Genomic DNA, 16,549 nt, shown 5'->3' on the forward strand with positions numbered 1-16,549 from the left:
AGGCCGAAGCCTTGGGACTGCAGTGGGGCCGAGAGCTGGCGGTGGGCTTCGTACCTGTATTTTTTCGGTCTGCTTTTCAGCTGGCAGTTAATCAGAGAAGAACGGAGGCTGCAAAAGGACTCGTAGTCTTTTAAGGGTTAATAAAATAGTACAGGATTATTTTAATTTTTTTTTTTTAATCTGGGGAAAGTAGTTGAGCTGTAAGTAGGCTGGGGTGAGAGCTTATAGAATGTATTAGGTTGTAAGGTATGTTTATACCTGGTACCTCTTAGTAAGTGAAATTCAAAGTCTGTTGACTTATTTAGTCAAGTATAGAGAGTGTATTTCAGGTCTTAATTGCTTCCAGTATACCTGATGCCATTGTATTTGCTGTACTGGTCTGCTTTGCTATTTTAATAGTCAAAATTGTCATGTAGAAATTATAAATAAATTTGATGTTTCTTAAATTTTGTTTTTTATGTGGAAGATTTGGGGTGTTTTTAGTGTTTTTGAAATGTTAACATAGTATGGGATCCTACTTTTAAAATTTCCAGCAAAGAACAGCGCGGCATGTGCTTGGGAATGTATTTACAGATGACAGTCCCAGTCGCATGTGATTTGAACTAGGAAAATTGAGTGGATGTGAAGGTAGATCTTATGAAACACAGATAAAACTTCAGTATTTGTTGTGAAGGAAGCTGTCCTTTTGCTAGAGCAGCTCGCAGCACAGCCTCCAGGGCTAACGCTAGAGGCTATTCGATTCTTAATGGTGTGTGGGGCATAGTTATTTAGTTCTGTATTGAACTACTCAGTCAAATAACTTATTATTTTTCCCCCACTTAAAAACTTGCAAACCTTGTTGGTGACATCTTATAGCGTCTAGATTTTGGGGGGGGGATTTAAGAAGTCTGGTCTCTCTCTTACTCCTTCACTACTACCTTGCTTCAGATATCTGGGCTGCGGTCTGGAATTCCGGACCCTAACTTTTGACCTTACCACCTGGAAGAAACTGGATGTACATCTTGTGCCTTTGCAGTGGGTGGTGTCTATAAATGCTTTCTGCTTGGCTATATTAATTTGTCACAAGTTCTATCTTTTAGCCTAAAAAATTCATCTTATCAGGGCCTAGGAAGCTCACTTTTTCCGGTATGGCATTGTGTCCAGTAGATTCAGTTGAGTTAGGGGTGAAAGTAAGATTGTAGCTGCAGAAATGCTTTGTCCGGTGATAAGGCTGCTTGAAGAAGTTAGTCTGTTCCCTCTGTGTCTGACTCTGGTCTGCTCCCCATGCTGTACTTTGGTGCCTCTTTAACGCTCAAGTACAGATGCTGTAAACTAAGCTGCTAAAGTAATTATCCCAAAAGCCATAAAAACAAAAATCTGAAAGCAGTAGAGAAAGTGTGGCAGACTAGGGGAACTTCATAGTGTGGATAAGGCCTAGTTCTGTTTCCATCACACTGTATCATTAGGATTCCTGCTAAGAAGTAGGTAACGCCTCTTTGCTGATCCTGTCACTTGCAAGAATTTACCTTTATCCTTTCCTTTAAATATTTTTTTTTTTCTTAATCTGGTAAGAGAGCCCAGAAATCAGAAATGTTCACACATCCCAAACACAGAGCACGTTTTCCTTTATATGTTATGCTCAAGTTTTTTTAAATCTCAGAAAGATAGCTTTGGTGATACAGATCCCGTGAGTCTACAGTAAGAGTGTAAAGAATGAAGCAGAGATTAAATCAGTCTTTGTTGTTTTAGCATTAACTAATTTTTAAAAGTGATTCACATGCATGGTTGAAAGCATATCTGTTATATAAAACTGTCAATGGGTGTTTTTTCGTTTAATGTTTTGAACATGCTCTTGGACAAACCCCAGAAGGCAAAATATACCCAGATATTCTTTACTTCCCCTTTCTTTTCTGTTGACTGTTAGTTTCGTTTACCTTAGGTGATATTGCTGGTAAATGCTTTCTTCAGTGTGTGGAAGAGGGAAAGCATATGGCCAAAGTAATGAAAACTGCAGTAATTGTAGTTGTTTCAAGTTCCTGAAGGGGAAAAAAGGAACTGCTAATGCACGGGTGTGTGATCGGATGGATTGTGTTCTCAAACGCACATCTCTGTGTGTGTAAAAATGACTAGATCGACTATCATTACTAGTTCCAGATTCCTTTCCATTTTTAGTAATGCTAATCAGCGTTGGGACTTGAGGTGAAAACAGTGTGAAACTGAAGGTTGGAGCCCACATCGCTCTTTAAGGGAGAGTAGTTTGTAATTAGAATTTTATTTTTCTTTTTGTGCCTGCATGAATGCAGTCATATCTGTCAGATGCACGTGGACTGGTTTTCCTACAGTGTGTATATTGATAGAGCTGTGTATTACAGAGGGAGAAGTTGTCCTGATAAATGTGGGCATATTAGTGAGTTCACTGAGGTGTGCCAGACTCTAAATTAACAGCAACACAGACACTTTAGGTAAATGTTGCATGTATGTGACAGAACAGTGAAGATTTTTGTGAGAAGGATTGGTAAGACTGTGTTCCCCCTTCTTCTAATCTTTATAGCTTTCTAGACCTTTGCTTCTTTCTTTCTTTCCTTTTTGTTTGACAGATCTTGCTGCTTTTTCCCTGATACGACTTCCGGGGGAAAAAATAAAATCATGTCATTGTGCATTTTTTGCGTGTGAGCAGAGTAAATTAGGTAGAGTACTAAAGGCTAATTATATACTGAAACATGCCAGTACTTCCCTTTGATAGGAAATAGGTGGCAAAGCAAGTTTCACGTGCTTATGGTGGTACTAAGGAGGAGTGAGAGTGCAGCGTAGCAGGTTAGCAAGTGCAGGGTGCACTATGACTTTCTTATTCTTAGGTGAAAGTGGGAAAAGGAAGATAAGACTTTAATTAACAGGATCTCTCTGTCTCTCCCATCATAAATCTAGGTTAGCAGGAGAGTATACGGAAAAGAGAAAAAGAAAATCTTTCGTATCTGAGAAGTTCCAGAAGTGTCTTACTAGGTTCAGTACTGAAACTTGTTCTTGAAAATGAAGTGTATCCGTCTCATGCAATGTAAGTCAGTGTTACGAATTGCTAATTTCTGTTAGCATGGTGTCTGCCAAACCAGGTTACCACTTAAGTCCCCATGGGTGTAGACACGATGAGACAAGACAGTGAAAAATGGCTCTCCTTCCAGGTAGCTTATAACCTGAACAGGAGGCCAGTATTGGCTAATGCTTTATAATTGAGGACAGGTACCCTGTGTTTAATTAAAGACAGAATGGCAGGTATTGGCAGGGAGCAAAGAAACTCATCAGAGCAAATGGGCTAAAAAAGTGATGGTTAGAGCAGTGCTTTTTACATGGCTGTGAAGGGCAGAGGCATGTTTTTTACAAAAGGCAAGCACTAGTTGTTGTGGATATTGGCTGTTCATAATGCTGGATTAACACATTGAAAGACAAGCAGGGTGGGTGCTGTGTATAAGGGAAGTTGAGACAGAGACTCTTTCTTCCATGTTTGCACGTACAACAAGGTACACCTGAGAGACCTGAAAGATGACAACATAGAGATGTTTGAGTATGTTGCTGAAATGACCTGAGAATGTGTGTAGAGTCATGAAGGATGAAGGTTGGTAAGGCTGCTCCTTCTCTTCAGGGATAGTTGGGAGAGAGAGAGAGAGGAGTGCGCAAAGGGTGAGAGAGATAGGTATATACATGGGGGGGAGAGAGATAGAAAAATAGTCTGCGATGCCGAAGGCAGCTTAGGGAATGAGACATGGTATCGGTTGTGAGGTGCGATTGTGAAGAGGTCAATGGAAACCTTGGGAAGAGATTCAGTGGACTGTGCCTGGGAGGTGCTGAACAGGACTGAGTTCAGTTCTGAACTGGCAACAAGTATTTCTTGATCTCCTTTCACATCTGAGTGTGTTGAATATGCTGATAAAGTTGGGAAGGTATGAGATCAAAGGGCTTTTTGTTTTTTGGTAAAATAGGGGAGCCTAAGTTTGTGATGTGAAAGCCTTTGTTTTTAACGTGAAGACAGAGGAGAATGAGATGTGGGAAAGATGAAAGAAGATGAAAGTGTGTTAGTGGGAAGCAAAAGGAACTTGGAGTGCAGATAGTCTTCCATACAAGAACAGCCATACTAGATTGGACCAATGATTTAGCTAGCATAATATTCTATATCCAAAAATGGCTATCAGAAGATCCCTATGGAAAAATAAGAACAGGATGCATATACGCTATGCATTTCCGTGACATTCCCTCCTAATATCCATCACAGGACAGAAGGAAATTGGTGAGCTACTGTGTAAGAATGGAATGATGCAGAATCGAGGTGATTTGAAAAGCTATGGTGACTGCAGGTAGTTGTCCAGCCGTTGAGATGGCAGAATTGCAGTAGGAAAATAGTTGTTATTTCAGTAGTAGAAAACAGTCACTTATACTCTCGTGCTCTCTCAACACAGGAGTAGAAACAAAAATAGGTTTTGGGGTGAGCTCAGCAGGATGGACCAAGTGATGGTAAAAGAGCATGGCAAAAGACTGGCATTGCTCTGCATGCCAGTGGAAGAAAGGTTGGAATCTTGGTGGGAAGTTGTTAATTTGAGTGGATACAGTGAGTCTAAGTTTTAAATGTTTTATTGATAAAGATTTTAAGTAATGAAGGATTTATCTGCATTACAGCAAATAAACTTGGCAAATAGTGCAAGTAAAATTGACTGACTTGAACAATAATACAACTCAGACAGTAGAGTTGTCTCAGAATAAATCTTCCATGTAGATCCTGTACTTGGAAATAAAATCAAATAGAATAATTAAGTGATTTTTGTCTCAAAATAATATCCATATGGCAGGGTGGTTCTGAAAGAGCTACAGATAATAAGTAGTATATACCAGATTGTTCATAGCAAGTTCCTTGGACAAAAATTCTTAAGGCTTCAATATAACTAAAGAAACGTGATATATTTTTGATTGACCTGTTTCTCTTTTTTCTAGATAAAAACAGTTTTATTTTTTAAAAGCCAGTTCTCAGACATGCTTTCTTCAGTCACACAGACTGGCTAGTCAAATCATGCTGATGCATTTGATGGAATGAGATAGTTATTTTTGGAAAACTCGAACTTTCCTTTTGTATGTCCCTGGAAAAAAAATAAAGTAGCTTTTTTTAGGGAGAACTAGTGGCCATTTCTTCTTATTTAGGTGGGTGAACTATTTTCTTTTTCTGATGGATGAAGGCAGGTTAAAAATCACCCTGCAGAAAACTGAATGCAATCTTTTCTGTATAAATGATATTACTAAAACAGCGTATGCAGAAAATCGGTGCCGGTGTTGGTGGTAATAGGGTAGTCTTCCACCCAGAGCCAGGCACAGATGAAAACTATCATGTGAGCTCTTGAAATACTTTGCGTAGTCTCCATCAATGAGCTTTTCACTACACAGAGTAGTGTCTCATAAAGTGGCGAATAAGCTTTTGAAGCTACAGGATAAAGTACTAATAGTCATGTTCATCCTTGTGATTTCCCGTTCCAACTTTGTCTGATACCGCATTTGTATTTGTACTCCTGCTTATCTGTTGCTAACATTGTAGCTTTTGATTTTATTAGTATACAATGTTTGTTCAGGTCTATTACAATGTCAATGTATGTAACTGATAAATCTGTTGTTACATAGACTGCTTTTGAAAGATGGTGCTAAGCCTTATGTCTGTCACGTAACCTCCCGTCTGCCTGTTACGACCTAATAAAAATGGAAATACTGCTGTGTCAACAGCAAAAGTGCCCCCCTGAAATGCAGGCGTGAGTTGAGGTAGCCCGGATACAGTTCTTCCCATCGCCTGGTGGAACGGCTGCAGTGTTCCTCAAAGGGCTGGAGGGAGGGGGGGAAAGTAATTATTGGTGAGACCTTGGCAAGTACCTGTTCTTAGAGTGGCTGCATTTTGAGTTCAAAGTGGTTCTCTTTCAAAATCGTGAATGTATTTTCAGAAACGGATATTAAATAGAGAATTAAATGTTTCTTTTTGTGCACACAGGCCGTGCTTTGCTGTGAGTTTACACAGCAGTTACACAGGCAGCTGGGTCCCTCGGGAAGGGAGTGTGGGTGGCGGGTACTAGGATCATGTCCCCAGGTCTTGATGAGCCCACACCACAAACCCCCAGAGTGCTGGTGCAGGAGGCTACAGTATAGTTCCAAAATGCGCTTCCCACCTGAGCAATGGTGTGCGTCACTGGACAGCTAGAAATGCACGGGCCCATGAGATGGTGGGCTCTGCTTCTGCTGTGAATCTTACTGCAAGATTCTCTCAGTTCAGAATCCTTCAAAGCATAGGGACCATAGAACCTAGTTGGGTTACAGAACCTAGTTCTCTGGAGACAGTGTCTTTCTATGAAGTGGTGGGGTTTTTTTCTCTGTCTCATAAAGGAAGGGCAGAAGCTGCTGGATATCTAAGCTATGCATTTGTTGCAGTGGGAACTGTTGTCTCAAATTGATACAAAGGAGAGAAGTTATATATTTTTAATAAAACTGTGCTCACCTTTTAGTTGGGTAATAAAGTGTGAACAGATTAGCTTGCAGAAAGCTGTTCTCAAAGACAGAACAAAGTGAGTGTGTGGTTCTTCCCAGGGAAACAATAGGCTTATGTATTTTACTACAATGGAAAATTTTACAAAATGTTCAAAGGCTGTGCTGCGGGAAGTGAGGTTAGCTGAGAACATGTATAGTCCTTCAGTTGATTAGGATATGCAGAACACTCTTAAAAATTGTACGTTTAATCAGCTTGCCTTCAGACTTAAGCATTTCAGACTTCATGCTTGACAATTGGAGATGATACAGTCTACAGCACATCGCCTTAAAAAAAGCAGTGCTCTTTGGGGAGGTACACTGTTAAGAACCCATCAGTACTTAAATTTACCAATTGAAAATTTGTCAGTCTGTTTCATTGAGAGGCTTAAATAATTTGAATCCTCTGTAATAAACTGCTGTTCCTCAAAGGGAGCTGGAAGTCTCCTGAGGTTTCAGAACAGGAAGAAAATCGAGGGGCCCTGTAGCAGACTGGAAAACTTGCAGGTGGTGTAGGCACACTTAAAGTTCATACCATTTGAAGGTACAGTGCAGAACTTCGTTGTTTTTCAATGTAATTTAGGTGAGTGATGAAGGTCCAACTTGTGTAAGTATTTCTGGGATCCTAGCTGACTGTCATGAGCAAAGGCTTTTAGTGAGGTTTTGCCTCTTGAGTAGCATAGTCTATTTTATAAAATAGTCCAAGCAAGCGCTCGACCAAATAGTAGATGTGACGCCACAGTGAATACTGACTGAGGAAAATGTTTTATTGTGCATGTCTATAGATTAATTTGCTAATGGAGCGAACGGGAATAATACCTGCCAAGCAGACCTAGTGTCAGTCTTTCACTGTGAGAACAGGGCAAAAGCACAATTTTCTTCTTTCAGACCTAGTCCCAGATTGATAGTATGCTGTCTTTTAACATTCTCAAGAGAATAAAATATGGGGGGGTGTTCTTTCATTGCAGGTTTGGTTGTTTTTTTTTTTGAAATATCAACCCTCATGGTATTACCCTTCCAGTTGTACTGAGGACAATCTATATTTGAAAACAGCAAGCCCTCAGGACAGCTTAAGTAACAACTGCTTTTCAAAAATTTCAGCTGTGTTTTTCCCTTTTGGCCTTGAGATGTATTTAACTCCTTTTCCCTGAATTTGTCTACTGGTTCTAATCACAGTGTTCTCTTGAAAAGTAAAAATGAGACTTTTCCCCAAGAACGTGAGTTGTTTGTCCTTGCACAAATAATAGTTAATTTACAGGAACGAAAAGGAATGATCTGTCCTGCTTTTTGTTAAATAATCAAATGAACTATACAAAGCTTAAAATAAAAGCAGTACATCTTTGGAGGTTGCTTAGGAAAAGCCCTCTTTAAATAAATTGGGTAGCGTGATTCCAAATATACTTGAGTTGAACAAAATTCTGCTGATTTTTGTTTTGGATGGGCATTGTCTTACTGGTTTTAATGTAAACCCTCCAGTATTGCTTGGAGGAATGCATTTGAAGTGATTGGTTGAATGTTGGTTCTGAAGTCTCATGTACACAAGTTAGTATATTAAAGTTACTGTATTTTTAAAAATAAAATCACTTGGTATGTCCAGTGCGAAGAGTTAGTTTCATAATTTTCACCTGTTTCCTTAAAAGTTTATTCTGAGCTATAAATCAGTTTTCTGATAAGAGAGTCGTTTAAACAATGCAGATTTTTTTAACTCTTTATCTGCAAAGATTTACTCTAAAGGATAACAGCTCTTAATTTACATTCCATGTTTTTCCACAGTAAAGCCTGTTTTATTGTTTTGCAATTTTTGTTTTGCAAAACCTTAATATGGGAATCCTATATTGATTATCAGTTACATGCGAGTAACACCTCAGTCTAATAATTGGGTTTATGTTGCTCAATAAGGCCCATAGCATATTATGGAAATGTTGATGTGTGGATTAGAAATAACTTTCACAGATGGTAGGCGCTGTATTGCCTAGCTGTGGTATATACCTATACCTTGTTCTATTTTATTTTTCACTTCTGGGAGGTAATTTTTCTGTGTATCTCATATAGGCACCTAGCTGAAAAGAGACTTGAGAACGTCCTGAGAAAAGGCGCTGGAGCACTAGAATGCATTTCCTTTGCATGTTGCTGTAATAATTAGTCAATTCTAATCCCAGTATGAATTTAAGGTCACTTTTAAGCAGCAGGTTAGACATACAACGTTTTTAACACAGGAAAATACGTTTGGGATTGTCATTAAATATGTTGCATTTATAAGTGAATATGAATCCCACTCCTGTTATACTCCTACATAAATAAATATTTTTCTCTTTATAGAACTGACAGTGCATCAGCTGACCAGGACAATTTAAAATACTCTTCATCCAGAGATCGGGGCAGTTCTGCCTCCTATGGATTACAACCCTCAAATTCAGCTGTGGTGTCTCGACAAAGACACGATGATATCAGAGTCCACACTGACATACAGAATGAAGAAAAAGGTATACAGATTGCTGTTTCATGTGTAAATTGTGAGGGGACATTCAGAGAAAGGCAGTAAACTTGAAATGGTGGAGATTTTTTTTTTTTTTTCCAAAAAAATAGCAGTGAACTGATACAACTCATTGCCACGGTATCACTGTGTTGGGAGATTTATCAGGGACCAAAGAAATGTTGTGATTGATATGAATAGTGAGAAAATATGCAGTTGCATTAGGAGAAGAATGTAAGAGAAGATTTAATGCATTAACAGATTAAGTACTTTCTCCTGAAGAGTAGTGTTTTGGATATGTCTGGTCTGCAAGTTGTAATTGTTTCCTGAATACTGTCTAGTGCTTCTGGTATTGAAAATGGACTGCCTGAATAAATGGACTACTAATCTGATATATTTTCTGTTGCAGCTTTACTGCAGCAAACTTAGATTTGATTCCCAAACTAAAATTCATATTTTGTCATTAATGGGAATTTCTACTTTTATGTGCCTCAGTCTGACTTCATATAGATTGTGTGATGTATGGCTCATACCATCTTTTTTCTGGTTTTGGTTCGTTTTTTTTGAGAATGAAAATACTTTCTCCAGAAAGTAGCTGAAAATTCAAAATGCTGTCTTTTTTACCTTTATGAAAGAGAAATCTGTATTCTGAATTTTTTCAATCACCAAATGCAGATATCAAATAAGAAGATATTTTTTTTTACTTGCGGAATCACTTTTTAGACTATGTAAATTTTCTTCAGGCAGGCCAGATTCAAAAAGAATCTCACAGTAATATTAGTGTGGGAGTTTTTGTTCAGGAGCCTAAAAAGCCTTCACACTCCCCCTACTTCTCTGTCCTGTAACTATCTGTAAAGAATTGCTACATCTTAGGGGAAGTTACAGCTGGGTGCGCTGATGCAATTTTATTATTTTTTTTTTTTTTACTAGTAGATACTGTTAGTAGGAGGCAGGAGCGTGAAACAGGTATTTGTGTATCTGCATAACCAAATCTTAAGGTTCTCAAGGTAACTTAAACAGAGAAACTGCTTAGAAAGTGAGTATGTTTGTCAGTGTGCCTGCTAATGTGGAGAGTTTTACTGTGTTTTACACAAACTGGCATAGTAGGTTATTTTTACGCTTTGAAGCGTGCTAGTATTTAAAGAACGTACTGGCAGTATAGTGAAACAGTAAGTTTTGGACAATTTCGGTAAGGTAGTTTGTGAAGTTGCTGGGAAAATGCCATTTGAAAAGAAAAATGCACCTATCTCCTTCAAGCACTGTATCTTACAGGGCATGTCTCTGCTAGCTCAGCACTTTAACTATGCTGGTTTGTTCAGGTGTGACTTGGAAAGAGGTGGTTAGGATATTCTGTACTATAAAACCAAATTCCAAGTATCTCAAGTTCATTTTTATTTTTTGGAGAAATTTGTAAGTTACAGGTGCAGCATAGTTTCTTTGCTTACTAAGATTTTTCAGTTAATCTGTTGGAATCTGCCAGCATGGAAGTTTAATTTTAAGAACTTCTAGCCTTTCTATCCTGGATAATCATATGTCGCAAGTGCCTCAAATCCTTGAGAAGAGATTCCTCCCCCCCCTTTTCCGGTGTTGATCATAAAAATGACTTCCAACTTGACAATTTCTGGAAGTTTTTCAGATTTTAAAATCTCCAAGTATGGGAGCTTCTGCAGCCTCCCTTAGCAGCCTGTTTAGTGCTTTACCACTCTCCTGGTAAATAATTGTTTTCTCATATCGAGTTTGCATTTCCCTTGCTGCGACTTATGACTGTTGACTTCTGTCCTTTTGCTCTGCATCTGTAAGATTAGTTTGGCTGTCCTTTTTTTATTATTTTTTAATAACCCTTCACATTACCTAGTGGAAGACTGCAATTAGATCTCTCCCCTTTGTCATCTTTAGTTTATAAAACAAGACAGGGGAGTTTGCAGATCTAAGTTTTTGAAACTAAATAAAAGGCTCCTGGGTTTTTACTTACAGATGAGATCTGTGTTCCTGCAACACTCTCCTCCCTTTTGATTTGTGGCTGTATGATAGACTCAGAGTCCTTACTGCTAAAAAGATACTGCACTAGTATTCATATGTCATGGTATCTGCATATTTATGCTAAAATTAATAACAGTGACATAGCTGATTATATTCTTACTTGGTTTCAGATTTAACATTTGAAGGGAAGTGAATAGAATTTGTATGTATTAGGACTTTCAAAAACTTTTCAGATGAGCAGATAACTGAGGAGAGTTGCAATTTAATATCTACACCCTTATTGCCAAAAAAGCTGATTGCCCTGCTGTTTTTTAATTACCCTAAACGACAACTTGCTTCATATTGTTACCATCTATACCAAGATATACCATCTATATGTCTAGTGGGAGAATATAGGTTTGTGTTTAGTTAATTTAAGACAATGTCAAATATGCTGAAGCAAGTACTACATACCTTTGCAGACAACCAATAAAGCTAGGATTCTTGTGTGCTAGTGGTAAAGTATGAAATAACTTTAAGAACTCAAATAGTATATGGTAGTATGTCTGTTTTTGATAGTTGATGTTTGTGGTCTGTATTCATGCTTATCTGACATCGTCAGTTAAATTAATTTCTTTGTGGCTTTGAATTTTAGTGATAGGCTTCTGTTTAGTCATAAATATAATTATTGCTGTTAGAAGTAATTTCCTTCATAGGACAGCATTGGCTTGTTATGACAAAATAACATTAAGGTGGCAGACATGCTAGTTTTATGTTTATAAATTTAGTTTAATGGTCTAAATTGAAATACACATTAAGTATCTTTATTGTAGTTGTGATTAACTAATTACAACTGAGACTTTGCACAGGATTTTCTGTAGTGGCAGGGTAGTCCTATGTGTATAGAAACACACAAACTTCTACTGGTAGTTCACAGCTTTTTATCAAAAGCTTTGCCTTCAAGATGACATTCTTTACATCTTTAAGGTCCAGATTCACCTTTGTGTTTGAACTTATTTTTTTTATCCATCCTGTAGTCTCAGTAGGCTGCCTCTTTTTATGGAGAGCCACCTCTCCTTTTCCCCACGCTTCTTTTTATACACTGATGCAGGTGGAATTGTGGGAATATCTTTTCTGATACATCTTTGGTTGTGCTGGATTTAATTTTAGTAGTTGATTCTTCCCTGTCTCAAGCAGGGAAGGCACTTTAGAAAGCTGCCTGCGCAGCTGCCTCGAAAGTGAGCTCTAATACATCGAGTGAAGTGTTTGGCAGGCTCAGGGCAGCAGTTTGTTCTCCACAGTACTGCAGAGGAAGAACCTGCCCTTCAAAGTGGTGTGGCAGAGTGGAAAAATCTTTGGTTTCAAAGATTTGGTTTGAGTATGTAAATTCCTGTGAATCTAGGAGTACAAATAATTTCATTACTCAAAATGACACTTTTGTTTCTATTTTATATGGTTACCAAAGATGTACCATGTGTAACTCAAGTGGCAGAATGTAGGATTGAGTTTAATATTAGTAGTAGTGTGTGAAAATAGTGACTTTTGTGTGTTTAGGGAGAGTTGTTCAATCTGTACGTGACAGTACAAATAATCTGTGGCTTTTTAAAAGCTTTCTCACTTTTTTTGGCCATTTTACTGAGCCTATGCGGTAGATTTACAACAAAAAAAAGTGGAAATTTGATGAGCGTAATCAAGGAGCAAGTAAGTGAATGCATGTAGCCATGTGTACTAGCAGTTGGACGTGAAGGGCCTTGTAAAATACAGAGTCAAAAGTAATAATCATAGAACTGTCTAAGTTGGAAGAGACCTTTGGGATCATTGAGTCCAACCATCTACCCTACTCTACAAAGTTCTCCCCTATAGCATATCCCCCAACACCACATCTAAATGGCTCTTAAACATATCCAGGGAAATAGTAAGAGAGCCACAAATACAACAAAATCAGTGTTAAACTTCATTGCAGTAGAGTTTTTTCATATTCTTCAAAAAAAGACTGATCAGATTCTGAATATATGACCTGGAAACTTAACCGGGCATAACAAAATGGTTTTGCATGTGAAAGCGAAAAAGGAAGCTAAAGAAGGTGGTAGAGGATAGGGCTGCTAATTTTATATTAATTGAATAATTCATAATATACTTCTCTACTAAATATATGGTCTGACAGCCTGTTTTAATCTGGTGTTGGTTTTTCCACAGGTGGCTACAGTGTCAATGGAGGATCTGGGGAAAATACTTATGGTCGGAAGTCGTTGGGGCAAGAGCTGAGAGTTAACAATGTGACCAATCCTGATTTTACCAGTGTTCCGCATGGGAATCGTGCTTTAGCCACAAAAGACATGAGGAAATCACAGGGTAAGGATACAACGGATTTTCAGGAAAGGAGGATCTGTGTTGGCAACCTCTCTTGTGTTCAGAATATGAAAAGAAGTTCACTACAATTAGGCAATCTATATGGATTTTATTTTTTGTGATATATGATTAGATGATGTTGATGGAAACTGTCACTTTGTATTCACTGTTCCCTGCATTGAGATTTCCTGCATAGGTTGGGCAGATCTCTCCACTATATGGCTTATGCTATCAATCTTTCAATTTTCTTTAAACAGCTTTTGAACCCTCATTCAGGTTAGCCAAATTTGGCAAAGAGATCTAGGGCTCCAAGAAAGAGAATTTGCTCTTGGGTTTGTTGAAAATTGATGCCTGAGTAAAATGTTGTTAATTAACGAGTCCCTGCTGTGGGAAAACTTGCAACAGTGAGCTCAACCGTTATCTGTTCTCATTGGCCTGCAGGTCAACTAGTCGTCACATCATACCAGCTGATTAGTCAGTAGATGTGTACTCCTGAACGAGCCACAGTTTGTGCTCCCTATTGCTCAGCTGAGGATTAGAGGCCAGGGAGGAACTGGAGGCATCATAAGAATGTGGGCAAGGTCTTGGGAGATGCAGCGGGAGTAAATCTGGAGTTGCAAGAGCATGCAAGAATGCTGGGCACATGTTTTTAAGAAAGAAGTCTTCGCTTTTCCCACTATTTGGGTTTAAATCATAGTTGTTTGATTGTTTTTTTTCTTAAATGAAAGTTGTTCCAAGGATTTTTGAATGAAAATAGAAACTTTGTTATGACTAAGCACTGTCATTTATTGTGTTACTTAGTGTAAGTGGTAGTTGAGCCACTGACAAAAACTGACTGCTTTATGCCAGGTACATTATAAACATACGAGGACACAGTGTTTCTGCTCAGGGATTTATGTTTCAGAGGAGACAAAAGGTCAAAGGAAGAGTGTTCGGTGTGCTTTGCAGATGAAAGAACTGAGGTGCGAGTGGTGACGAAAGCCTGATCTTTGGAATGGGTTAAACTCTGACTTTATAATCATATTCTGGTGTCTTGATATAAAAATTATTCAGTCCTTTCAGTGTCTTAAATTATGTCTATGTAGAGGAAACAGAATTGTCTAATAGAAAACTGTGTAAATAATACTTCTGGTAGTGGGCTTGTGAGTGAATTTACTGTTACTACTGGCAGAAAATTGAGACTGTTCTCGTAGGTAATCCTTAAAATGTTAGGAACTGTAGTTTTGGATGACTGAAGTTTCTGCCTATGACTTGTATCCTTCTGTACTCATCCTGTCCTCTAGATGTCAGATTTCAAGAGTTTCTCCTCTTTAACTGGGCTGTCTTTGTGATTGTTGTAGGTTTCAGCAAGTCATTTTGTTTTTTCATATCTTCCTCAAAATGCAGTGGGATTATGTTGCAACAGGATCTTATTTTTTAATTATTTTATATTTTCATGTTTGTTAGCGTGTGCATTCAGCAATCTTTTTAATAGTTGTCTTCTGTGAGTGAGTTAGCGTATGACTGAGACCTTGCTGATTTTTCACAAAGTGGAAGTCATACAGGTGTGTGTTAACTAGTGCTTTGATGAGAATAGCTTTAGTCACGCTCTTGGTTAGTTTATTCTTTTTTATTTTATTTTTTAGTTATGATTATGGCTCAACAGGCAGCTAACACTCTTTTGGGGAATAACGCCAACATTCATCAGATATTAACTGAATAAAAACAAAGCTGCTTTTAGTAGAGTTCTGAACAGTATGTCTTGTTCTAGCAGCAGTTAACTGTGTGTCTCATACCAGTAACCTTGGTGGTGGTAGTTTTATTTATACAGTTCTGGTTATAGGATTTTTTTTGTATGTGGAACAGCACAACCATATTTCAAAATAAATTAGTTTTCCATAAAGAGATTGCAAACAAAAAGATAAATGCAGAGAAGACAACACTAAAAAGTTGCAAGTTGTGGATTTCATTAAATCAAGGCTTATACTTACTGTTCACTTTTCATCTAACACTGAAGAGTTAACCAACATTTTTGGGGACAGGAGGGGGAACTTTTTCTAAATCTTTGCAAGGCCCCTAAAAGTCTTTATAAAAAGTTATTTAGTAAAAATAATTTTCAGTGTTTTCCACATCCTGGTTTGCTCTTCAAGAGCAGTACCTAGTGACCTAACCCGGCTGTGCTGGTGTAGCTGCCCATGCTGAGTGACAGAGATCAGTGCAAACTGGGAGTGACAGAAGAAAAGTGCTGTGTACTGTGTGTTCCTGGTCCAGGTTGGTAGAGTGCAGCTCTAGGGATGTTGTAGAATAGACTTCTTTCTCATGAGGCACATCTGTTGTCTTGGAAAGGACTGTGTTATGGGGTGGCCAATGCATTGAATTATTCAAGGGCAAATGCAAATTGCTATTTTGAGAGGTTTCATATGTAGCCAGTCTAATAGTGAAAAGAGATTTGGTTCAGCTTAAGCTTTCAAGATACATTCAGTGATGTAAAACACTATACACTTCTAGCAGAATAGTTTTCACGTGGAATTATTCATGAATAGCAGTTTTACTTTTTATTGTGTAATGTGTTAATTTCCATTGTAACCAAACTTTAAAAGAACTTTCATTCTTGTTTGCCTATGTTTTGTTTCTGAAAGAAAATGGCAGACATGGTACACTCCTGGGCAGGCTGCATCCTTCCTGGTAGTCCTTTTTTTTCTTCTCCAGGGCTGATTTGGGTGGGTAACTGCGCTAGGTCCATCTTTCTGAAATTTGGGTATGTATTGACCAGTGGCAGGCAAGCCTTGGACTACAGCTGCGAGCTTAGTTCAGGGCAGAAATACAAGGGGATCTTCAGATGCAAGTGATCTTCTAGGAGGGATTGTAGTTAGTAGTCTGGCACCATCAGTCAGGAAGACCTCAGATACTGCTTCAGAAGGTGTCTTAGCTGATCATGATTCCTTGTATGTTTCTCACCCAACGTGGCTTTTCGTGGATGTCTGAAGGCTGGTTTCCAGAAAAGCAAGCGAAAAGAAAGTTAATCCTTCCTAAATGGATGTGTATGCCCTAGTCTTCTGTAAAATCAGTAACATCTTAAAAGAAGTGCTCCTCGAGCCTGTCAGATAACTTCTCAACATGCCTTGTGCAGTTGTTCTAGCTAGGAACAAAATGTAGATTTGATCCTTCAGACTCTTACTGCTATTTTAATGTTTGCTAAGCCTGCCTAATCCTTCAGAATGTCAGGTGTCTTCAAAATTAATTGCTTAAACTGATGCCTGGCAAGAAACAGATTAT

General features: G+C 38.3%; 1 protein-coding gene across 1 annotated transcript in view; it reads left to right on the top strand.

The window, feature by feature from the left end:
• The window catches only part of SMG1 (SMG1 phosphatidylinositol 3-kinase-related kinase), a 98,834-nt gene that overhangs the window by 31,623 nt on the left and 50,662 nt on the right, over positions 1-16,549 (top strand). The window contains exons 2-3 of the mRNA XM_009886608.1: positions 8,833-8,996; positions 13,142-13,297. Coding sequence (XP_009884910.1) covers positions 8,833-8,996; positions 13,142-13,297 — 320 coding nt within the window. The remainder of the gene's footprint in view (positions 1-8,832; positions 8,997-13,141; positions 13,298-16,549) is intronic.

This window comes from Charadrius vociferus, unplaced genomic scaffold, assembly GCF_000708025.1.
Source record: "Charadrius vociferus isolate BGI_N301 unplaced genomic scaffold, ASM70802v2 scaffold46, whole genome shotgun sequence".
In the NCBI taxonomy this organism is placed as follows: Eukaryota; Metazoa; Chordata; class Aves; order Charadriiformes; family Charadriidae; genus Charadrius; species Charadrius vociferus.